At 38.5% G+C, this 26,037-nt stretch overlaps 1 protein-coding gene across 1 annotated transcript in view; it reads left to right on the top strand.

Moving 5' to 3' along the window:
- Nucleotides 1-7,139: 7,139 nt before the first annotated feature.
- The window catches only part of htr4 (5-hydroxytryptamine receptor 4), a 364,595-nt gene continuing 345,697 nt past the window's right edge, over nt 7,140-26,037 (top strand). Inside the window, exons 1-3 of the mRNA XM_034689826.1 lie at nt 7,140-7,361; nt 9,805-9,937; nt 10,301-10,600. Of these exons, the coding sequence (XP_034545717.1) occupies nt 10,576-10,600 (25 nt within the window). The 5' untranslated portion in view covers nt 7,140-7,361; nt 9,805-9,937; nt 10,301-10,575. The remainder of the gene's footprint in view (nt 7,362-9,804; nt 9,938-10,300; nt 10,601-26,037) is intronic.

Below are 26,037 nucleotides of genomic sequence, written 5' to 3'. Positions count from 1 at the left end.
TTACAGATTCAACAAAGTTACATAAATCAAAGCTAATAGCTAATAGTTCTCCACCAACACCTCAGACTCTCTCCCTCACTCACCAACTTCAAATCTGGGCTCAAAACCCACCTACTTAGAAAGGCTTTCAACCTATAATTGATTGGTTTTTTTTTGTTTGTTTGTTTGTTTTTGTTTTTGTTTTTTTGCGTTGCTTTCCTTTGCTTATCTATTGTATAACTTGTTTTTTTTTAAAGTGTCTTAAAGACACTTTTAAAGCGCTTTTATAAATAAATTGTATTATTATTATTATTATTATTATTATTATTATTATTATTATTATTATTATTATTATTATTATTATACCTTGTAGGCTAGTGTTACCCATAAGCTGACTCGTCAAGCTTGCACATGAGCCCAAATGAAAGTCTACATCATTAAAAGATGCCTTAAACGAAGATTTTTGGCCCCCTTATTTCTGCTGCTTTTATATGAACTTTACTTGGAGCTCCACAGTCTTGATATAGACAACAGAACCAACTCCAGAAACTTACTTGAGACTTTCAAAACATTGAGTTTGTCCTTCTGCATCTCCTCTTTCTGCACTAAAAACAACCAGAATCAAACTGCATAACTAAAGTTCACAGAGTCAGAGGAGATATAAGAAGTGCTCCTGATTATCCCCTCCTCTCATGCAGTATTAATGAGGAAAAACATCTCCTCCAAAAACAACAAGGGCATTATTAACCTCCAATGCAACCTGTGAGCAAAGAGAGAGCAGAGATAAAGAGGAAACACGGCCCAGAGAAGATAACATTGTGCTTCTTGAAAGAGTTGTGTATTTAAGTGATAGATTGCACCGTGCTTGCAAGTAATTACTCGCTAATTCCAGCGGGTATGATAAATACCCAGAAACCGCCTCTCAGTCTATTGAAGGACTTTGGAAGAATTAAAAGATGAATGATCTGAGGATTTACAAAAATAAGAACGTTATTGCACGGCACTGGGACGGTGGAAATTATAAATTATAAGGTTCAGTATTAAACTGAGAAAATAGAGGAATAAAAGCAATGAGGCAAAAAACAAATCAGAGGAAGAAGGTAGGAAAAAAACGAGAGATAGGCTCTGAGAAACTTTCATTACTGTGACACTTAAAAAGAGTTTGGTAAAAGTCTGGTACATGCCATTAAATTTTCACTTTTTCAATGTTTTTCTGCTTTTGGAGCACAATTTCAAATTTGAGGAAAATTTATTATTTCGACAGGAACCGGGTCAACTTTTTTGTCAAATTGTTTTTTTCAAAAAAAAAATTTCAAATGTTTTTTTTTTTCCCAAAAAAAATTTCAAAAATTTTTTTGTCAAATTTTTTTTTTCAATTTTTTTTTTTCAGATTTTTTTTTTCAAATTTTTTTTTCAAATTTTTTTTTCAAATTTTTTTTTCAATTTTTTTTTTCAAATTTTTTTTTTCAAAACATTTTTTGAATTTTTTTTCCGAAAACAACACAGTCATTGTTTTTCCATCTGTGATTCACTTGATTTCTCTTTCTTTCATTAGTTTTTCTCTGTTCTATCTTTTTTGTATGTGTGTGTACTTTTCAAAAGAAGAAGCTGTGATTCTCTTGATTTAGCAGCTTGTAACAGTAGTTTTCTCTCAGCCCACCGTGAATGCGTCTCTCCTCCCGGTGTTCCGGTTTTAAAAGTGACCCTGTAAACTGGAGACCTTCAGCTGAACGTGTCAGTGTTTGTGGAGTTTACACAGCTGTTGAAACACAGGCTTCTAGGTCAACTTTTTTATCACTTTTTTTGTCAATTTTTTTTTTTGTATTATTTATTTGTTTTGTCAATTTTTCATTTTTTATTAAAAAAAAAAAAAAAAAAATTCTACATAAAAAAAAAAAAAAAAATATTCTAATTTTTTTCAAATTTCTTTTTTACAATTTTTTTTTACAATTTTTTTACAATTTTTTCAAAAAACCATTCACAGTCATTGTTTTTTCCATCTGTGATTCACTTGATTTCTCTTTCTTTCATTAGTTTTTATTTGTTCTATCTTTTTTGTATGTGTGTGTACTTTTCAAAAGAAGAAGCTGTGATTCTCTTGATTTAGCAGCTTGTAACAGTAGTCTTCTCTCAGCCCACCGTGAATGCGTCTCTCCTCCCGGTGTTCCGGTTTTAAAAGTGACTTTTTTTTTTTTGTCAAATTTTTTCTTGTCAAATTTTTTTTTTCAAATTTTTTTTCAAATTTTTTTTTTCAAAACTTTTTTTTCAAATTTTTTTTTATTTTCAAAAAAAAAATTTCCATTTTTTTTTTCAATATATTAAACACCAGGCGATCTCTGCCACGGCTTTTTTAGTTCAAAAGGATTTTAAAGCCGTGTTGAAACGTCTTTGCTACTCGTGCTCATCTCCTCTCACGTGTTGATTCAGTGAATGTGATGAAATATAGCACCATCTAAAACAGCGCCAGCTGAGTCTCTTCATGCTAACAGGCTAACTGTTGTGTTGCTCATAATGATACCTGCCTGTCCATCTGCTTCTATGGTGTCATCTGTGATGAATGGCATTCGTCTTTGTTTTATTGCCTTCTACTGGTCTGGTGGTGTAGTGCATTTACTTTTTTTTCTCCATACGTCACTGGCCTGATTTACACAATCGCACAGGAACCTTTTAGTTCAGATTGAAGTAGTTTTGGGGGCTAAACTCTTGGTTGAAATGCACCTATTGACGAAGGCGAATATCAAAAGGTGAGTCAGTGTGATAAACAAATCATGTGTTTATAGTCGCTGAATTTTATCACCAGCTGCCACAAGGTTGAACTTTATCACCACAGATTTTAACACCTCCATGATTAACATCAGGTTGAAACAAAGAGATGGATTCAAAATGACAGTGACAAGTTAATTGGTTCTTCCTCCCTCATTGTCTGTTCATATTTTTCGCCTGTCATAACACACCTCACAGGAGCCCCGACAGACTACCTGGAGTATTCTATTTTAGGCAGACAGACATGTTTCCTGCTATGTGTGTCTATCACATATTCAAATTTTAAATTACTCCCCATGCACAGAAGCCTCTGATTCTCTCCTGAGCGGGACAAACCTCAGCAGGGGGAGGGAGCGGTAATGAGGTGTAAGAGGCGTCATTTTGTGAAATAAGAGAGCAGCGGGACACTTCGGCTCTTCAGGATGCTTTCTGATGACAAGTGGAGAAAGAGTGGCGGGTGCAGAGAAGATGAGGCAAAGTTTAACTGCTGATGATGAACTGCAGAGGACTTGGTTTTCTGAAATTCAGTCGTGTTGCTGTGTTTTGATAAAACAGTCGTATCAGCTAAAATAATGAAGTAATTTAACCCTTTCTTAACCAAAAGATTAAAGAATAATACATCAGGGTTGAAGTTAGTTCTAGTGTTCACGCAGCACACTATCTCCTTTTACACAAAAATGACTATAGAGTCCACGTGTAACTTCATACTCATACTCTGAGAGAAATAAATGTTAAAGCTCCTGTGAGGAGTTTTTAGCTGGTTATGCAACAGGCTGAAATTAATACTCATGTTTCTTCATGAGCTACAAAAGCAAACCAGACCATTCATACGAAAATTGACCACTTCGATGTGGTTATTTTTAATGTCTGAAACCACAGGTGGGGGTAGTTGTCAGTCCAAGTGACATTTTCCATCGCAAAGACTTTCAAGGAGTCACATATGTGAATGTTAAAATAAAGCAGGATGAGATTTTCTGTTGCAAAACAGGATTTCCACATGTTAGGAAAAAAAATGAGTGAAGATATTAGAGGTACCACTTTGTCCACAGGAGGTGCCAGCAGAGTCAAGACAAGCTGGAAGTTCCTCACCAGAGCTTTAATGTGGTGTTAACAGCAAAAATCAAACAAACGTGATAAGGCTTCTTACATTTCCATCTTTCTATACTTTAAGGATTGTGCTACACTTTTATATCTTTTCTCACTATTGTTTTGAAATTGATGGAAGTAAAATATATAGACAAAACAGAAGGAATGAGGGTGCTCGCTTGGTTTATATCAGCTGACATGAAATGCCAGGGAATCATTGATTTGTGTGCCAAGCTTGACTTACCATCTTTTTCTCCTCATAACACCATCCATCATTATAAAACTGTGTTATTCAGCTTCTAAACACTCATGTTGGGAGCTGACTGGGTTGACAACACTCTGACTTCCACACCAACAAGCCACTGACAAAGTGAGGTGGATGTGATTTTAACCGAATTGGTTGCGTACTGAGAGCAAACAGGCACTTTGAAAGAATGATGTTGCTCCATACTCTATTCAAAGGCCTGAGAATTAAACGGACAATGGTTCTACTTGGCGGTGGCGGCTTATTTAACTTGATTAGTGGTGAAAAGTTACGCCTTATGAGATCAAAATCGCAGGTTTAAGTTACACAAGAATAGACTGGTGTTTGTTTCACTGTAGAATTAGTTGGGCACTACTTTGATGACAATGTTTATTTAATTATGAACGGTATAATTAAAATTAGAGAAAGAAAAACATAATTTTTTAATGGGGAATCAGTAAAAAAAAATCAAATGCTGAGTCCCTCAAAATCATCCACTAAACATGGTGTTAAATAGAGAATATTGCCTCAATCAACACTCCTGATTTGCATCTTTGACCCGTCAGAGTGCTCAGATGATTGGAAGTGAAGATTCAGAGTCTGCTAACTGATCTGCTATCATCTCCTTCAAGTGCTGCAAGTCATTTACATGCAGTGAGTCAGCCGATCATCTCTGACTGTGATAATTACGGGTCAAAATGAGTCAATCGACTCTAAATTGTGTGGGCGTCATTCTGTCACTTTTTTACTCTCAGCCAAATTTTCAGTCACTTTGTCCAAAACTTCACATGAAGGGCTTTTTGTAGCACAAGGGAATAGGAAAGATACGGATTTATCCACCACATACACATATTTTTTATTTTGGCTATTTAGATTTTTCAAACTGTGTTCAATCGCCAAAGAAAGAGTCGACCAATCAGCACTCAAAATCAGATGTTTAAGATGTGCAGCAAAATGATGACATGAATGGATTACTTGCATGCCAGCAATGAAACCCACCCTTCCCTCTCAAATATGGGTTCAATGTGTTAAAACTCTCTTAAAGACCATGTTTACATATTTCATCCTCTGCCTTCAGCGCCAAATTTTACCAGATCCGTCTCCGATCTGTCAGCACCTGACCTGATCGGTTTCTATTCTAGTCAATGTGTTAACTTCCACTGGATCCGCTCCGTTGCATTCCGGCTGCGTCTCTAATCCTTCAGGTCGGAGCCCTCCTGATCAGATACGCTAGTGTAACCCATCAGCTCGGAGCTTGTTCAGCCCATAGACTGTATAAAATACAACTCAACCCCTCCTCCGTTTTTCATTCCCTGCACACATGTGTGCTAACAAGGAGCTTAGGAGGGAGGCATGCTAGTTGTAGGCTGTCTTAATAAACACAAAGGTCGGTTTGACTCCCCACGTTTGCAGATTTGAAGATCTAGTGGATGATTTGCATTTATCATGGAAAAGTGCTAGCGCTAGTTAGCATAGCCACATAGCTACATGTTCGTAGCTGTGTACCAAGACACACGTGGACATGCTGACAAATAAAACAACAAGAAACACTAAGTTCAGTTTTGCTGCTCCTACTGCTTGGAATAAACTCCAGAAGGACTTGAATCTGTCAGATCTTATCTCACTGGACACCTTTAGGTCCATCTTAAATGAAAGGCAGACCCCAGAACAGTGCCTGTGTTTTTAAATGCTGTTTTGTAATCACAAATTGCACTTTACTTGAAAATAAGTTGCACTTTTAAATTATTGTTGCTTCTATATGCTGTCTGTATATATGTTCCATGTTGTTGAGTTGTGCTATTTATTTTGACGTGTGCTGCTGACCTCTTGGCCAGGTCGCCCTTGTAAATGAGGTCTTGATCTCAATGGGACTCATCTGGTTAAATAAAGGTTAAAAAAAAAATCTGTGACCAATGGTTCAGAAAGGTCCTGCTGCAGGTGACTCTCCATCAGGATCAGATTCGGGCTCAGATTCAGAGGGTTGAAGTAACGCGGGTCTGTGAGCAGCCGTGTATATTCAGCCAACATGTAAACATTAGATCAACGTGCTGGACAGCCGAGGCCACACCCACTTCCTGAGGGGGCGTGGTCAGAGAGCTCATTCTCATTTAAAGGCACAGACACAGAAAACAGCCTGTTCTGAGCAGGGCTGAAAAAGAGGGGTTTACAGCAAGTGATAACCTCCGGTCTCAAACGATGAAGCCCATGCGGAAGTGTTATAAACTGCAATTCATCGAGAATCCACTAGAGGCTGGCTGCAGAAACACCGGAAACCACATAGACATGAATGGGAAAAAGACGATCTTTGCAGCATTAATAAACATGTTTACAGCCTGGTTCAAAAAACCGCTTGGCCCTACGAAGCTAATCTCTCTAATGGCACACACTGTACAGGGGGGTGAATTTTTTTCTAACGTGACAGTTCAGAAGATATTAAGATTACGAGTTTTGCCCAAATAAGGACATGACTGACGTGACTCCTGGTCGGGAACACATAGCTATTGGCTAAGAGGCTCACACTACATCACACTCTGCCTGGTTGAGTTCCGCATTTCCAATATGGCTGCCGCCGTCGATTGGCTTCAAAGCAGCTCTCAGGAACAGATGGGTGACGTCATGGATACTACGTCCATATTTTATACACTCTATGATGTAAACATTAGATCAAAGTGCTGGAGAGCCCCAGGCCACATCCACTTCCTGAGGGGGCGTGGTCAGAGAGCTCATTCTCATTTAAAGGCACAGACACAGAAAACAGCCTGTTCTGAGCAGGACTAAAAAAGAGGGGTTTACAGGCAGACCAAAATCTGATTTCAAAGTGTTTTTATGAGCAATAAACTTTAAAGACATGTTTTAGGGACCTCTTAGACCAATATATTTTGATAAAAAAGGAGCATAATATGTCACCTTTAAGTTGTTGAATTAAGTTTAAGTTACATTTTTTTTTTTTTACAGTTATCAGATACTATAGTTTTTATAACTTTATCAAATATTTAGTTTCATCTATTTTCACCTTAATTAATTGAACTGAACTTTTTGCAGTGTAGTTTTAGGTGCAGAGTTTTTTTGCAGTGCAGAAAGACGTCTGTGATCCTGAGAGAGCCAGAGTCGGCATGTTGAGCTGAAGTTGTTCCCCCGTGTTAAACTTTAAACTTCGCAGAAGTTGAGAAACACTGAGAACTGAGTCCAAACAGTTTTTAACTAGAGAAGTTTTTGGACTATATTATTGTTGGAGGAGACACGAGACCACCAGAGGAGCCGTGGCAACTCCCGCGCATTTTAAGCCTCGGTAAGCTAGCTCTCATGACTTGCTATTTTCTGTGTTAGCATTAGCATGAAGTTTATTTCCATTTAAAACAGAATGTTACTGTGGTTATATGTGAATAAGTGTTTGAGGGAAATATATTTGATGCTGAAAGTGTCATTTTCATAGTAATATTAACACATTTACTATCACTGAAAAAGCGGAAATTCTAATGTTAAGGTTTTAATCACTTAGCTTTGCTAGCTGAAGTGATTCAATGTCAGAGCAGTATTTTAATAAGAAAATAGTTCAATACAAAACGTAGTTTGACTGTTACTGTTAAGAGCATTTAGAGACTTGTATTGTGTTTAATCACTGGGTGAAACGGTTTCTACTAAAAATGCTCTTTGTTTTCTCTGAAGAAGTAAGGTTGGTATGGAAGCCTGTTTCTGCCAGTTTTTAAAAAAGGGAAAAGTAAAAACATAAATAAAAAAAGGCAATTCATGATAATGAGATACTAAGTCATAATAATGAGATACTAAGTCATACTAAGTCATAATAACGAGATACTAAGTCATATTAAGTCATAATAATGAGATACTAAGTCATAATAATGAGATACTAAGTCATAATAATGAGATACTAAGTCATAATAACGAGATACTAAGTCATACTAAGTCATAATAATAAGATACTAAGTCATAATAATGAGATACTAAGACATAATAATGAGATACTAAGTCATACTTAGTTATAATAATGAGATACTTAGTCATACTAAGTCATACTAATGAGATACTAAGTCATACTAATGAGATACTAAGACATAATAATGAGATACTAAGTCATAATAATGAGATACTAAGTCATAATAACGAGATACTAAGTCATACTAAGTCATAATAATAAGATACTAAGTCATAATAATGAGATACTAAGACATAATAATGAGATACTAAGTCATACTTAGTTATAATAATGAGATACTAGGTCATAATAATGAGATACTAAGTCATAATAACGAGATACTAAGTCATACAAAGTCATAATAATAAGATACTAAGTCATAATAATGAGATACTAAGTCATAATAACGAGATACTAAGTCATACTAAGTCATAATAATAAGATACTAAGACATAATAATGAGATACTAAGTCATACTTAGTCATACTAAGTCATACTAATGAGATACTAAGTCATACTAATGAGATACTAAGTCATAATAATGAGATACTAAGACATAATAATGAGATACTAAGTCATACTTAGTTATAATAATGAGATACTAAGTCATACTAAGTCATACTAATGAGATACTAAGACATAATAATGAGATACTAAGTCATACTAAGTCATAATAATGAGATACTAAGTCATACTAAGTCATAATAATGAGATACTAAGTCATACTTAGTCATAATAATGAGATACTATGTCATAATAATGAGATACTAAGTCATAATAATGAGATACTAAGTTATACCAAGTCATAATAATGAGATACTAAGTCATACTAAGTCATAATAACGAGATACTAAGTCATAATAATGAGATACTAAGACATAATAATGAGATACTAAGTCATAATAATGAGATACTAAGTCATACCAAGTCATAATAATGAGATACTAAGTCAAACTAAGTCATAATAATGAGATACTAAGTCATACTAAGTCATAATAATGAGATACTAAGTCAAACTAAATCATAATAATTAGATACTGAGTCATTATACTGAGATACTAAGACATAATAATGAGATACTAAGTCATAATAATGAGATACTAAGTCATACTAAGTCATAATAATGAGATAATAAGTCATAATAATGAGATACTAAGTCATACTAAGTCATAATAATGAGATAATAAGTCATAATAATGAGATACTAAGTCATACTAAGTCATAATAATGAGATAAGTCATACTAAGTCATAATAATGAGATACTAAGTCATAATAAAGAGATACTAAGTCTACTACTCAGCCCCTTCAAACTGTAGCTGCGGCGCAACACACATGGAAGCCCATTTAGACCTATCTCATAATAACGACTTAGTAACTCATAATTATGAAATATCTCTTTTTTTTTCTTTTTGTTTTTTCTAACATGCGTAAACGGGCTTCCATAGGTTGGTTATGTTTAATATGTTAAAAAGTATGTGGTTTATTGCATACTCAAGCATTTGGCTAAGCTGAAAAACATTTATTTTTCATGTCATGTTTGATATTTGTACTGTTTTAATATATGATTATTATATGTCATTAGAACAAAATAATTCTAATATTTGATAATATGACGTTGAACTAGAGAGTAACAAATCATTTTCAATATGTTAAGTATTTACATTCAGTCAGTGCTTACTTTGATATTGTTATGATCTGGTATATTGTTGTGCAACATAAGACCTTATGAACATAAGAGAACACAGGTGAAATATAAGGAGAGCAGAGTGAAAAACTAGAATCCTGTTTGTAACACTGCAGGTCAGGTCTTATGGCGAGAGTGAGAAGATCCGGTGATGATCCAGCGATTCCAATTGATGGCGAGCCACCCAGCTTGATTCCTGTGATCCAGAATCTGCATTGCTACTGGAACAGCCAGAACATCTGCCTTGTGGTAGGATCGTACCAGTCTTCTGGATTGGTACCAGCTTGAACACACATTTGACTTAGAGTGCACTCTGACTAACTTGACTATCACAGATCAATCCTCAATCTGATCTGAACTGCCACAAAGTTGACTTTGACTGAAATGACCTCTAAGGTCACCAGACATTGACTTTGAAAATACTTGAAGCAGAGGAGAAACCAAACATAAAGACAGTTAATACAACTAAGGATATTTTTATTTTGTTAAAAGGGCCCATTTGTTATGTTTCATATAAATGTAAGTTTGATGTAAATTGTATTGTTATTCAAACTATACTAAAGGTTGGGTTAACGGTGATTGCACTCTTTACTTGGCTCCTTCCGAACCTAGCGTGAGGTGTACTTACTTAGGTGTACTTGCCGGATGCCGGAGCACGACGCAGCAATCTCAACAGAGCAGATGGAGCGGGACAGGAAGTCAGGAGCGGAGCCAGGCCTGGAGTCAACAGGTCAGAGGTTTTCAGAGGACCAGAAAGACAACATGGATGAGGAGAGGAGGAGGAGAATCCTTGATTCAGGAATCAGCGCTGGAAAACCTTGGACTCATGACGCCAGCTGTGCTGCTCCGTGCTTCAGCAGATCGGAGATCGACCGGACACGGATCTGATGGAAGTCCCGGGCTATAATAGTGGTAAGTCATCTGCAATTCTAGCCTTAGAGAGCTCACCATTCAAACCTTTCATTGAGGGCCAGAAGTGGTGAAAGAACACGCATCATTTACGTCTTATTTCAAGAGTATTAATTTCCACTGACCTCATATCCCTACATGTTACTTTCAAGGACTCGATCATCTATCCAGCAAACCATTGGGCTAAAAGTGTTTGTGCTGATGATGCTACGATTCCCTGAAATTTGTAGGGAATTGTATAAGTTAGGATTTTTTTGTCCAAATTACACAATAATAGTAAAGAAATGTCAAAAAGTACACTGGAAAAAATGCCCCTCCAAAAACAGGGGAAAAAAAAAACTTATTTCAAGGTACTTTTATCTTGAAATAAGCAAAAAAATCTGCCAATAGAAGAAGTGAAAATTTGCTAGGTGAGATTTCTTAGAAAATGACGTAATATTTAGAAAACTGTGATCTTAAAATTAGCAGGGAAAAAATATTTTATGCAATATTTTACCAGTGTTTTAAAGCTAAGTGTCTCAGAATAAGACAGGAATGCTAACAATTAGTATTTTATCCCTCAAAAAAAGATTTTTGCACGAAAAAATGTCATGTCAACTTCTTCATCTGAGATACAGTATATTCACCTTAATCTGAGTTGTATTATAGCGGCACTTCTCTAGGTTTAAGACCATCTTGTACTTGAAATAAGATGACAAAGTTGAATTGTCTCATGTTGAGATATAAGGTCTTCTCATAGTGAGCTGGATATACTAATATTCAGTCATGTTGTTCTTTAGGAGAAGACAGCTCTGCTCTAAAGGAGGTGTTTCATTGTGTGCATGGAGTTTGAGGAGGAAGATTTATATCTGATTTAAAGAAACAGTGTCTGAAAACTGAAACCCACCCTTAAAAACAACTTCTCTTTCTTTCTTTCTTCTTTTCTTTTCTTTCTTTCTTTCTTTCTTTCTTTCTTTCTTTCTTTCTTTGTTTCTTTCTTTCTTGTTTTGTTTCTTTCTTTCTTTCTTTGTTTCTTTCTTTCTTTCTTTATTTCTTCTTTTCTTTCTTTCTTTCTTTGTTCTTTGTTACTTTCTTTCTTTCTTTCTTTCTTTCTTTCTTCTTTTCTTTCTTTCTTTCTTTCTTTCTTTCTTTCTTCTTTCTTTCTTTCTTTCTTCTTTTCTTTTCTCTCTTTCTTTCTTTCTTTCTTTCTTTCTTTCTTTCTTTCTTCTTTTCTTTCTTTCTTTCTTTCTTTCTTTCTTTCTTTCTTCTTTTCTTTCTTTCTTTCTTTCTTTCTTTCTTTCTTAGTTTCTTTCTTTCTTTCTTTCTTTCTTTCTTTCTTTCTTGTTTTCTTTCTTTCTTTCTTTATTTCTTTCTTTTCTCTCTTTCTTTCTTCTTTTCTTTTCTCTCTTTCTTTCTCTCTCTCTTTCTTTCTTCTTTTCTTTTCTTTCTTTCTTTCTTTCTTTCTTTCTTTTCTCTCTTTCTTTCTTCTTTTCTTTTCTCTCTTTCTTTCTTTCTTTCTTTATTCTTTTCTTTCTTTCTTTCCTTTCCTTCTTTTCTCTCTTTCTTTCTTGCTTTCCTTCTTTTCTTTTCTTACTTTCTTTCTTTCTTTCTCTCTCTCTTTCTTTCCTTTCTTTCTTTCTTCTTTTCTTTCTTTCTTACTTCTTTTCTTTCTTTCTTTCTTTCTTTCTTTCTCTCTTATTTTCTTTCCTTTCTTTCTTTCTTTTTTCTTTCTTTCTTTCTTTTATCAATGGAGCTGTTTTCTGATAGATTCTCCAATAAAATACATTATTATACATTTACTTAAATCAAGTAAAGGGATTGTCTTAAATCAAGATTATCCGTCTTCTACAAATAAGATCTCAGCTTGAAAAATGTCTGAAATGTTAAATAAACCTTGTTTCTTCTAAATTAAAACTCAAAACTACATCATTTTAAGATTGTTTGACTTAACAAGATATTTAAGATGCCTTAAAACAAGTCCCTCTATCTCACTCAAATGTTACTTGTTAAGTAAATGTATCTTAAATCAAGTGGGAGAAGACATTTAGACTAAAAATGAGACAATTTCACTTTGTAAGATTTTGAGTTTTTGCAGTGTATGGATACTTTAACAAAGTCTACTGAAGTACAGAGACAAATGATTCATCCTTCTTTAAAGACCACCTCTGTAGAGGATTGGGCTTTGAAATTGAAGTTGCAGAGTTGAGAGCACTGAGTACACAAAGTGAGTTTAAAGCTGAATATGTTTGTCATAAGATGAATAATTATTCATCAGGCAGAGGAGCTGAAATATTGTGAATGAGCTTTGGGCCTGATAAAAGTCAGCTGCAGGCGCATCATACACATCACAGCAGACAGTCTAATGTAATATTCTGTGATAAACTCAGCACCAGAGCACAGAGCGCCTTCAGGCAGCGTGACTCGTCCTCCGTGATGTGTGTCATTTCTGAGCCGCAGCGTTTAGAGGTGACTTGCTTCAGGTGAAAGCGCCGTTCCTACAAAATAATCATCTGTCAGAGTTGATTCTGCGGCCTGTCTGTTGTTGTCTGAGGTGTGAATACAGATTGACAGGCAACGCTGCATTAAGCAATTGTGCAGACCCACGAGGTGATATGAAAGGTAATTGCCACTTTAATATCGCGTTAGGACAAAAAAAAACCATCTCTGAGTGTTTTGATGTTTCACTCAATGATTGTCTCGAATGAAGTCTCAATTTTCTCACTCTCACCTTCTTTGTCCTTTATTCCCTCATTTTACCTTTTATTTTATGATTCATCAGCTGTACTTTTCTATCTTCAAAGCTAAGACTTGTCTGATGTGTGGGATTTGAGTTAGACAGGATAACAGACTTTAGACCAGGGGTGTCAAACATGCGGCCCGCGGGCCAAAACCGGCCCACCAAAGGTTCAAATCCGGCCCGCAGAACCACTTTGCAAAGTGAAGAACTTACAGAGAACACATTAACTGGAATTTTTCAATGAAAGTAACTACTATTTCAGATTTGTCCTCTGGGGGGGTCACATAAAATCATAGGAGTAAATCAAAACCTGAACAATGCTTTTTTTGCTTAAAGTGAGAAGATAGATTGAGATCAGGCGGCAACCTCTGGTCTATAAAATATGAGTCCAATGTGGAAGTGCTAAAAACTGCAGCTCATTGAGGATCCGCTTGAGGCTGGCTCAAGACGATCTTTACAGTAGAAATAAACATGTTTACAGCCTGGTACAAAAGACCAGTGTAGTCTGGATAGATCATTTCTCTATCGGCACACACTGTAGGGGTTGAGTTTTTTTCTAATGCAGCAATTTGGAAGATATTGAGATTATGAGTCTTCCAATGAGAGGCACAGCTGACTTGACTGACAGGCGGGAACACTGTAGTTGTTGGCTAGTCAGCCAGCCTCTTTACATCACAATAGCTCGACAGCAGTCCAGCAGCATATTGTATACAGTCTATGGTGCTGACTGAGTGAACCAGAAGCTGAAAAGAGTTTTTTTTTTTCAGGACTTTTTTTCTCAAAGTGATAAAATAAATGACTTGCTGTTTGCATAATCCGATTGAGATTCATAAAGATTTTTTTGGGCACTATAAGATGATCCACTAACTACTAACACTAGCACTACACCGCTGCATACAACACTGTCCAGCAAGCAAACTGTTCATGCTGGAACTGAGGGGTCCAAAATAGTCCACTTTCCCTTCTTCATTATTATAATCTATCTGTTCTTTTGCAGTAAACATTCAATTCGGTGTCAGGTGAATGGATAACTTGTGTGTTTGGTGTGTTCGCAGCAGGTCTCAGTGCTTAAAGAGCAAAAGCCCACTGTGAGACTCATCATGGCAAAAAAGACCATACAAACATATTATGTTATGATTTTGCTGGTCCGGCCCACTTCAGATCAGTTTGGGCTGTGTGTGGCCCCTGAACTGAAATGAGTTTGACACCCCTGCTTTAGACCCTCAACTTGGAGACTGGGGTGTGAATGCCGTTTGAAAAAGTTGGACACCAACCTGAGGTTATTCAGATTTATTTCAAAGAGCAAACATTTGATCTCAAACAGAGTGGATTAGTTCAGGGGTTCCCAAAGTGTGGGTCAGGACCAAGCAGTAACCTCTGGTCTCAAACTATGAAGCCCATGAAGAAGTGTTATAAACTGCAATTCATCAAGTGTCCACTAGAGGCTGGCTGCAGAAACACCAGAAACCACATACACACCCATTCAAAAAAGACGATATTTGCAGCAGAAATAAACATGTTTACAGCCTGGTTCAAAAAACGGCTTGGGTCTACGAAGCTAATTTCTCCAATCCAATCCACTTTATTTATATAGCACATTTAAAAAAACAATCAAGTTTAGCAAAGTGCTGCACAGTGAGGTAAAATAAGTTAGAACATACAGAACATAAAACGCTGTCAGAGAATAAAGTAGAATAAAGGAAAAGAATCATGATAAAACAAACAAAACACTTCAGAAGAACAAAAACACTGTAAGAGCAAATAGAATAAAAGAACAGACAGAGACAGAGACCACACAACTCTCACGCTGGGTTTAAAGCCAAGGAGTAAAAATGTGTTTTAAGATGGGATTTAAAAGTCAGTAATGTTGGGGACAATCTAACAGCTCGTTCCACAGTTTGGGGGCCACTGCTGAGAAGGCACTGCAACAAATGAACAGGGAGCCAGTGGAGGGAGGCAAGGATGGGGGGTAATGTGCTCTCGCTTATGGGTGCCAGTTAAAAGCCGAGCAGCAGCATTCTGAACAAGGCGTGCCAGGGAGGGCTGGTTAACGCTGACATAAAGTGCATTGCAGTAGTCTAGTCGAGTTGAAATAAAGCACGAATAACTCTCTCAAAATCATTAAAAGATAAAACCGATTTGATCTTAGATAAAAGCCTCAAGTGATAAAAACAAGATCGGACAACAGAATTTATTTCTCTATCGGCTCACACTGTACGGTGGGTGAATTTTTTTCTAACGCTACGGTTCAGAAGATATTAAGATTACAAATTTTTGACCAAATAAGGACATGACTGACTTGACTCCCGGACAGGAACACATAGCTGTTGGCTAGGAGGCTCGACCCCCCCCCCCCCCCCCTTTATCAATCAATCAATCAATCAATCAATCTTTATTTGTATAGCGCCAAATCACAACAAACGTTATCTCAAGACGCTTTTACAAACATAGGAGGTCTAGACCACACTATGTCAAATTATGAACAGAGACCCAACACCAAGACAGGGTAAGACTCAGTCTGACCCCACCTTAATCCATCATGAGCATTGCACATCGCAGTATTTAGCTAGTTACAGTGGTGAGGAAAAACTTCCCTTTAACAGGCAGAAACCTCCAGCAGGACCAGACTCATGTTAGACAGCCATCATGCCTCGACTGAGTTGGGTCTGGAAAGACAGATAGAGGGGAGTAAGAGAGAGAGGTGATAGTGATGAGACGAGTCGTAGAAGCTGTTGCCGCTGGAGTCCAGCACGTCCGTATCAGCTGGAGTCCAGATCGTCCACAGCAGGAGGACGTCTACGGCAGCTCAGAGGAATCTACGAGACAATGGAGCTCAGGGACTCCAGAAAGGTCTATGGTTAGTAACTTTAATGGGACAGGCAGTTTACCAAAGTCAAATTCCTTGTGTGTTCAAGCATACTTGGCGAATAAAGCTGATTCTGATTCTGATTCTGATTCTGATTCTAAAGTAAGTGATGAAGGGGTTGGGGGGAAGAAGGTGAGCTAGGATCCCAGTGTGTCAGTGTGCCAGTTCCCCCGGCAGTCTAGGCCTATAGCAGCATGACAAAAGCTGGTCCAAGCCTGATCCAGCTCTAACTATAAGCTTTATGTCACACTCTGCCTGGTTGAGTTCAGCATTTCCAATATGGCTGCCGCCATACAAACAGCGCTCAGGAACAGATGGGTGACGTCACGGATACTACGTCCATTATTTATATAGTCTATGGTTGGGACCCCCTGGGGGGTCGCAAGAGGAAATGGGGGGTCATGAGATGTCTTCTGTTGTTTTGTTTTTTTTAAAAGTAATCTAAAAATAGTAAGTATAGTAAAAAAATATCGACAGAAATAGATGCTAAACTTGAAATAAAACCTTGAAAATAACAAATGTAATGAGTTTTCTGCCTTTCTTTGTTGCCAGATGACTCTTAAGTGTAGGGTCAGTGAACACTTAATGATCAAAAGCATGAGTAGCAGCAGGTTAATTCATAACAGCACAGTAAACACAGACACATGCTCATGTAGGCAGGCTGATTTGGGGGTTGCGAGTCTTTAGCGCCTCTATTTTGGGGTTCGCGGGCTGTAAAGTTTGGTAAACCCCTGGATTAGATAATATGGTTTAGTTGTAGGTCATTACATTTGTAGACTGGTTGCACTCCAACATGTTATACTCCATGCTTCCTGCCACCCTTTGACTCTGTGAAGCCAGCTGGTCATGGCTCTTGTTGAATCTTCTGCTTATTTAGGAGACACCTGGTTTTACAAGCAGGTCCTCACGAGGGTCGTATCCAAAGTTTAGCAGCAGATGCGGCACGCTAAAGAAAAAAGAAATGGCAGCTGCATGACGGCGATGTCTTTGGGTGCAATTGCCAATTAGCTTTGGTAAATTAACTGTAAGTGCTTCACATCTGTCTTCCCTTTCCCGCATGGACAACCCTTGTGGATTTGTGTATCGACCCTTCGTAATGGCGCCCTTATTGAACTGCACATGCTTCTGCTGAGCCAAACACCTGGATACCTCTCCACACGGGCACAGACGAAGGAAAAGTACATCAGTAGTTGTTGAGGGGAAACAACACTTGGACTCTGTTTGCAAATGATTTTACTTCTTAGCCCATTAGTTTTTGTCCAGACTCCTCACTGTTGGAGCCAGCTGGGCGCACCAAACTAATTTGCACAATGATTTTTTCCAGCTGTGTTAAATTGCCCAACACCTCCAAAATACTGTAAACTCCAATTTGTTCACTCAGGGGACATGGAAAAGTGTCTTCTGTTATTTTCTGAATTATGATCTGCTGGTATAAAATGTGTTCTAGCTGCTTTCTAGGAAAAGATTCAGAAAGAACTTTAATATGTCAGTTGATTTGTTTTACAGCACTGATTCTTTCCCATGATTGATTTGGCTTTAATGGAATTCTAAAGAAAAGCCATCCCTTCGGTATATTTTACTTTTATTGTAGAGAATTTAAAGCTCCGGTGAAGAGGTCTTAGCTGGTTATTAAACTGACTGTAGTCATCTGTGCTCCTCTTGTAATGGAAAACTTGTAGTCTTAATGTCTTCGAAATGACCGCGTTATGAAAAAATTCACCCCCACACAGTGTGCAGATCGAAAAATGAGCTATCCAGACTACACTCCTTTTTTGTACCAGGCTGTAAACATGTTTATTTCTGCTGTAAAGATCGGCTTTTTTGAATATGTGTGTATGTGGTTTCCAGTACTTCCGGCCTCAAGTGGACACTCCATGAACTGCAGTTTTTAACACTTCTGCATTGGCTTCAAGTCTCATGGACGAAGATTGCCGCTTGGTTTGAACCCAGACATGTCAGTATTTGTCAGTATGTGCCTGAGCTTAGGTGGAAAGAATTAGTGATGTGTCATGATCAAAAGCTGCGGCTCTGAGAGTCGATGCTTTATAGTGAATCAGAAGAGCCGGCTCGCATCGAGAGAGAGACGGCTCCCAGTTTTTTCCTTTTGCTGCTTAGCTCTCACAGTGTTCAGCCCCAGCTCTGCTCACAGCAGAACTTTGTTTTGATTGGTCAGCATGGCGGCCATGCGGCCAATCACATGTGAGGATATAGGATACAGGTGATGGAGGGGAGGCTGTGTATCGTGGCTACATCTGTTCCTTCTGAGAGAGTCTTCTCAAAGACCGGGTAAATACTCACTGAGAGGAGAAATCTTAATGCCAACCTGCACAGAGGACATTAATATTGTTTCCTCCAGTTTGGTTCTGGTTCTGTTTGCTTGAGTTTGGTTCCGGTTCTTTTTTCTTTGGGTTTGGTTCTGGTTCTGTTTGCTTGAGTTTGGTTCTGGTTCTGTTTGCTTGAATTTGGTTCTGGTTCTTTTTTCTTTGGGTTTGGTTCTGGTTCTATTTGCTTGAGTTTGGTTCTGGTTCTGTTTGCTTGAGTTTGGTTCTGGTTCTGTTTGCTTGAGTTTGGTTCTGGTTCTGTTTGCTTGAGTTGGTTCTTGTTCTGTTTGCTTGAGTTTGGTTCTGGTTCTGTTTGTTTGAGATGGTTCTGGTTCTGTTTGCTTGAGTTTGGTTCTGGTTCTGTTTGCTTGAGTTTGGTTCTGGTTCTGTTTGCTTGAGTTTGGTTCTGGTTCTGTTTGCTTGAGTTTGGTTCTGGTTCTGTTTGCTTGAGTTTGGTTCTGGTTCTGTTTGTTTGAGTTGGTTCTGGTTCTGTTTGCTTGAGTTGGTTCTGGTTCTGTTTGCTTGAGTTTGGTTCTGGTTCTGTTTGTTTGAGTTGGTTCTGGTTCTGTTTGCTTGAGTTTGGTTCAGGTTCTGTTTGCTTGAGTTTGGTTCTGGTTCTGTTTGCTTGAGTTTGGTTCTGGTTCTGTTTGCTTGAGTTTGGTTCTGGTTCTGTTTGCTTGAGTTTGGTTTTGGTTCTGTTTGCTTGAGTTTGGTTCTGTTCTGTGGATATGTTTGCAGTTTTTTGTTAATTTGTACAATAACAAAGTTTGATTAAAATACTAAACAAAAGTAAGAATGGTTTTGTAATAGAATAAATGCACAAAATGAGGTATTTAAAAGGCTTCTCATAAAAACAGTGTTTGTAAAAGTGTTTTCAACACAAACCATTATTTTTTGCAAAGTTAAGGTAAAATATACGGCTAAAAAAGATCCAAAATTAAGAGCCGTTCGGGTCTGTTTATTCGGGCTCTTCTTCGGGAGCCGAGTCAAAAGAGCCAGCTCTCTGAAAAGAACTGAAATTCCCATAACTAGAAAGAATGATGCCAAAATGAAAGATAAAATGTAGAGATTTCATCTAAAATTTGTACATTTTCTCAACATTAAATCAAATCATGCATAAAAAGATGGGACTGTGTCTGCCTGTACTAACGAGTGCTCCCTCATCCACTTAACATTTAGCTCCAGCCCCTCTAATAGATCACCTCTTGTCTTTGTGTCTCACTCACCTGTAAAGCACTTTGTGGAAAGTGCTATATTTTGCCAATTGTTGATAGAACTGATAACTTTTTCTCCCTGCACCACTAAGTAGAAAATTACCCCCCTACCTCCCCGCCGCTCAATTTACCAAGAAAAAAACAAAACCTGCTCACCAAACCGCAGCACCTCACCGACCGTCCAGACCAAAAACCTCAGTGCTGTGCAGGTGGAATCTGATCCGTGCTGTAAATCAATCCCGCCTGGTCTTTCTCTGTGTCTTGTTTTTGGCTGAGCAGAGCTGTAAAGTGCTGTGTAATGAGTGAACTGGAGAGGAGCAATTGAATAAAATGGTGTGGCTGGAGGAAGAAAAACTCCCAGTCTTTGAACCGTCTCAGATTACACAGAGGAAGAGACGTGATTAAAATGCTTCTCCTTTGTCTGCAGGATGCCAGAACATGTTTTCAGTGTGTGCATGGCTCCTCACACACGCAGACTGGAGAGGTAATTGTTGGAAAAAAGTAGAATGACAGTGTTAAAATCTGCCCTTTCACATCTGCAGATGCTTCTCTCTTGTTTTAGACACATTGGGCCTCATTCACTAACAGTGCGTACGTACAAATACGTGCTTAAACTGTGTGTACGAACATTTGAAGCACAAATCTGGGATTCATCAATATATTCTGACTTCAATCAATCAATCAATCAATCTTTATTACTATGGCGCCAAATCACAACCAACGTTATCTCAAGATGCTTTTACAAACTTAAGAGGTCTAGACCACTCTATGTCAATATATATCTAATCTATCAGAATATATATCTAAAAAAAAAAATGTTCATCAAAGACGACAGCTTGGCCATAATCCTCCTGTCAGCCACCACCTCAACAGGGTCCAGGACTGAGCTGGCCTTCTTCCCCAGTTAGTTCAGTCTTGCTCTCCTGTATCCTGTCCGCCAACAGCAGGTGAAATCCTTCAAAAGTGGCGTTCGTGTCCGGTGTTAGCTCTGTTAGCATGATGCTACTCTGCCGGTATTCCCTCTGGTGCTGGGTTAGCTCGTCCACCTTATCGTACATAGATCATACATTTCCCCATAACGGTGGGTGGAAGGACAGGTCGACGTCGTCCCTTCCTAGCTTGCGCCTCAGTACCAGCACGTGGTCCTTGCCTCCTTCTCCTCAGCTCGCAAGGAACACCGGGCCTAGCATCGTTTAGCACTGATATGCTATGGGCTGCTAACAGCTGATCTCGTATGTAAACAATGTTACCATGGATTCACGCAGGATCTCTGGACACAGACAGGAACAAAAATAGCAAAAACACCCCTGCAAACGTAGCCAGTTTGGTGTCTATGGCCAACAAATGAGTCATTAAAAGACATGACAGGCTCCAAATACAAAGAGAATTAAACAGATATGAAAAAAGTTGAAAAAAGAACAACGAAGAGAGAGCTGCTGCAACAAGCAGACACTCGAGCGGCGCAGATGTATACTTCAATTTGTTCTTACACTGCAAACAAAAATAGAACTTCCTCAGACCATGCGTACGCACAAATGATGACGACCAACTTTCTCAGAAAATGTAAACACACTCTTTTAACTAAATGCATGACATATTTAAAATACTTTCAGTAAAAGAAAAAAGCCAGATGACTGTCATATAGCCATCTGGCAAAAAGAATGGCAGAAAACTCATCACATTTTCTATTTTCAAGGTTTTATTTCAAGTTTAGCTACTATTTTTGTTGATATTTTTTTATTATAATGAGTAAAATGTACTATTTTAAAGGTGACATATCATGCTTTTTTCATCAATATATATTGGTCTAAGAGGTCCCCAAAACATGTATTTAAAGTTTATGCTCAAAAAAACACTTTGAAATCAGATTTTGGTCTGCCTGAAAAATCCTCTTCTTCAGTCCTCCTCAGAACACTCTGTTTTCTCTCTGACCACGCCCCCTCAGGAAGTGGATGTGCCTCGGCTCTCCAGCACGTTGATCTAATGTTTACATGTTGGCTGAATATACACGGCTGCTCACAGATAGCGTTACTTCAACCCTCTGAATCTGATCCAGAATCTGATCCTGACGGAGAGGCGCCTGCAGCAGGACCTTTCTGAAGGATTGGTCACAGATTTAGTGTTTCTTGTTGTTTTATTTATCAGTATGTAGACGTGTGTCTTGGTACACAGCTACGAACATGTAGCTATGTGGCTATGCTAACTAGCGCTAGCACTTATCCATGATAAATAAAAATCATCCACTAGATCTTCAAATCTGCAGACATGGGGAGTAAAACCGACCATTTGTGTTTATTAAGACAGCCTACAACTAGCATGCCTCCTTCCTAAGCTCCTTGTTAGCACACATGTGTGCAGGGAATGAAAAACGGAGGAGGGGTTGAGTTGTATTTTATACAGTCTATGGGCTGAACAAGCTCCGAGCTCTGACTTCCTGTTACAGACCGGATGGCGTTGTGACGTAACAAAAACACTGAAAATTGAAACGGCTGGTTTCAGCACACATTTACAGAAAGGTGGAGAAATCAGAACAGGGGCAGAATGGATTCTTTTCATTTTCGGGGGGTTTGTAGACATGCCAGGGAAACATATTTCAGGTAGAGAACCATTAAAAAGTCGATTTTGCATGATATGTCACCTTTAACATGATAGAAAATTGAAAACAAAAAAAAAACATGTTAAGTAAGTTCTTAAAAATCAACTAATCGATACTCGTTTAATTGTTAACATCCCTACTTTCTTCATTGTTGTATTACTATCTGTATTACTCATCTGGAAATACAGAAACACGAGCACATCACTTTAGCAAGGCTGCACACTGCAGGACCGCTCGGTCAACTGAATGACATGTTCATTCGTGCGTCCGAAAGGCCCCAAAGCCCCAAACACAGTGTGCTCTGTAGTACCTGTGAGCTTTACTCATTTTAACCTTGAATACTCCTACTTAAATATTGCAGGTGCTTCGGTACATGAAGAAAAGATGTATAGAATAAAAATAAACAGCAATGATTCTGTGTTTTATTATTCGTAGAAGACGCAGATGTCCATCCTTTTTTCAGTGTGACGCAGCTATAATACAACAGTCTCTGCAACATGGGATATTCACAGTTGAGTAGTGCTACTAACTTTGTTGGCACCTCTAGTAGAAGTATGTGTAAAACCTCTGGATTTTAAAATTCAGAGGTATAACTACCTCAAGTGTGTGTGTCTTAAGCGTGACAATGCACCTTCGTCCCCTCCTCCCTCTGATTTATCAGCACTTTTGTATTCCTCTCGTCTCTCCTGCAGCTGTACATCACATCAGCATCCTAATTTCCGTCTATACTTTCCTCACCAGGTGCCTGGAGGATTGATCATTTGAGGTGAATGCAAACAGAAATGAGTGTGTTAACTTTCTGTAAAGATTGTGAGAGCTCAGGGGGGAAGATGAGCGGTTGAATTCATCGGACGTGTTTTACTTCTTTTAACCACATCCCCGCTGAAGTGCTCCTCGTCTTATTCTCCGCTCTAGAAAGTAAAGTGGAAAAATCGTGTTGAAGCGTGCGAGGCCAAAGGGAGAAACAACGGGGGGTTTGTTAACTGGTTGGCATTTCAGTGAATTTTGCTTTAATTATATCCCTAAATAATACATGGGATTAACCACAGTTAATTCTCTCTGCAGTGAATCATTTATCAGAGAGCTCAGTGGGGGATTGGTGAATTTAAACTTCTTTATGTAGTGTTTTTTTCTCCTTTAGGGATCTAAGAACGACAGTGAAAATATCTTAAAGCTGCTTTTAACCCTGCTACTATCTTTTCAGGGCCAAACTGTAGACATAGTGGTTATTATTTAATGGCTACAACAGGGGACGCGTAACATGTTGTGTATCTGACCCCAGGCTTTTTACCTCCATGAGTACAAGGCAAAAAAGAAAAAGTAACCCTCTTAACTTTTTGCTCTATCTCTATTAAAGTTAGCTTTGTGCTAAAGTTTCCTACAAGGAAGTTTTGGTCACAGCTCACCAACACTGAAAGAGTCAAAGAGGACAAAGTGTCTGACGGCGAGGGTGACGGCGAGGGCAATCAGCGGTAGACTGAGAGAAAAAGAAATAGGGCATCAGCTTCATGCGGTGTGGCACCGGTGCCCAGAAAGTTTTCTGGTGTGTAGGACAGCCTGCAGTGATGGCACGGTGTCAAGTTCCCTCTGGAAGGGCACATTAGGGCACACTTTCTAGCAGATTTGGCCACAAAAGAGGACACTTTGTCAAGACTTATCACCTCATTCATCACCTGATGTACCTCCGATCCAAACTGTAAATGTTCTAACCTCTCACAGAAATGTTGTCATCAGTTTTTTTTTATTTAAAGGGGACATATCACGCTTTTTTCATCAATATATATTGGTCTAAGAGGTCCCCAAAACATGTCTTTAAAGTTTATGCTCAAAAAAACACTTTGAAATCAGATTTTGGCATGCCTGAAAAGTCCTCTTCTTCATTCCTCATCAGAACACTCTGTTTTCTCTCTGACCACGCCCCCTCCGGAAGTGGATGTGCCTCGGCTCTCCAGCACGTTGATCTAATGTTTACATGTTGGCTGAATATACACGGCTGCTCAGAGATCGCGTTACTTCAACCCTCTGAATCTGATCCTGACGGAGAGGCGCCTGTAGCAGGACCATTCTGAAGGATTGGTCACAGATTTAGTGTTTCTTTTGTTTTATTTATCAGTATGTAGACGTGTGTCTTGGTACACAGCTACGAACATGTAGCTATGTGGCTATGCTAACTAGCGCTAGCACTTATCCATGATAAATAAAAATCATCCACTAGATCTTCAAATCTGCAGACGTGGGGAGTAAAACTGACCTCTGCCAGAAAGGCAGCAGGACCTTTCTGAAGGATTGGTCACAGATTCTGTGTTTCTTGTTGTTTTATTTGTCAGTATGTCGACCTGTGTCTTGGTACAAAGCTACAGCTAGGACATGTAGCTATGTAGCTATGCTAACTAGCGCTAGCACTTATCCATGATAAATAAATCATCCACTAGATCTTCAAATCTGCAGACGTGGGGAGTTAAACCGACCTTTGTGTTTATTAAGACAGCCTACAACTAGCATGCCTCCCTCCTAAGCTCCTTGTTTGCACACATTTGTGCAGGTAATGAAAAACGGAGGAGGGATTCAGTATTATTTTATACAGTCTATGGGCTGAACAAGCTCCGAGCTCTGACTCCGTGACAGACCGGATATTGTTGTGACGTAACAAAAACACGGAAGTCTGAAACGGCTCGTTTCACAGACATTTACAGAAAGGTGTAGAAATCAAAACAGGGGCAGAATGGATTTTTTTCATTCTCTGGGGGTTTGTAGACATGCCAGGGACACATATTTCAGGTAAAGAACCATTAGAAAGTCAATTTTGCATGATATGTCACCTTTAAGATGCAAATCTTGAAAGCAAAGAAACCTGAATAAGGTGATTATAAAGTTTGATTCTTAATTATCAAGCTGGCAGTCAGCCAATCAGAGTTTTGCAGGCACCGTCAAATGGACCCACTGTCTTCTACATACTGTATAAATAATGGACATAGTATCAGTGATGTCACCCATCTGTTTCTGAAGCGCTGTTTTGAGGCCGTCGGCGGCCATTGCTGCTGTCGAGCGATTGTGACGTAAAGAGGCGGGCTTTGAGCCTCCCATCAACAGCTATAGTGTTCCCGCCTGTCAATCAAGTCAGCTGTGCCTCTCCCTCGAAAGCTCGTAATCTCAATATCTTCGAAATGGCTGCGTTATGAAAAAATTCATCCCCCGTACAGAGTGTGCCGATTGAGAAATGAGCTATCCAGACTACACTCGTCTTTTGAACCAGGCTGTAAACATGTTTATTTCTGCTGTAAAGATCGTCTTCTTTGAATTGGTGTGTATGTGGTTTCGGGTACTTCCTAGAGGCACAGCTGACTTGATTGACAGGCGGGAACACTGTAGCTGTTGGCGAGGAGGCTCAAAGTCCGCCTCTTTACGCCACACTCTCTCGACAGCAGTTACGTTGAGTACAACATTTCCAATATGGCTGCCGCCGCCGATTGGCCTCAAAACAGCTGTATGGGGCAAAGTAATGTTTCCAGTTATAAGTGACTGTTTATAGATTTATTGAGCGTTAGTATAATTAAGAAATTGTTGTAGTAAAGAATGTAGAAAAACATAATAGGTTTGGTTGTTTAACATATTATAGTTTATTTTTTGATAAGAAGGGTGTCTCTTTAATATTGGTTTGTGTGTGGCACAGACAGTGGGAGGAGTCAGTGGATGCTAGACGGGTTTGGAGTCGCACATTTTTTTTACC

Source organism: Notolabrus celidotus, chromosome 8 (assembly GCF_009762535.1).
Source record: "Notolabrus celidotus isolate fNotCel1 chromosome 8, fNotCel1.pri, whole genome shotgun sequence".
In the NCBI taxonomy this organism is placed as follows: domain Eukaryota; kingdom Metazoa; phylum Chordata; class Actinopteri; order Labriformes; family Labridae; genus Notolabrus; species Notolabrus celidotus.
The sequence above is the reverse complement of the archived record's forward strand: the minus strand, read 5'-3'. Positions and strand labels throughout refer to the sequence as shown.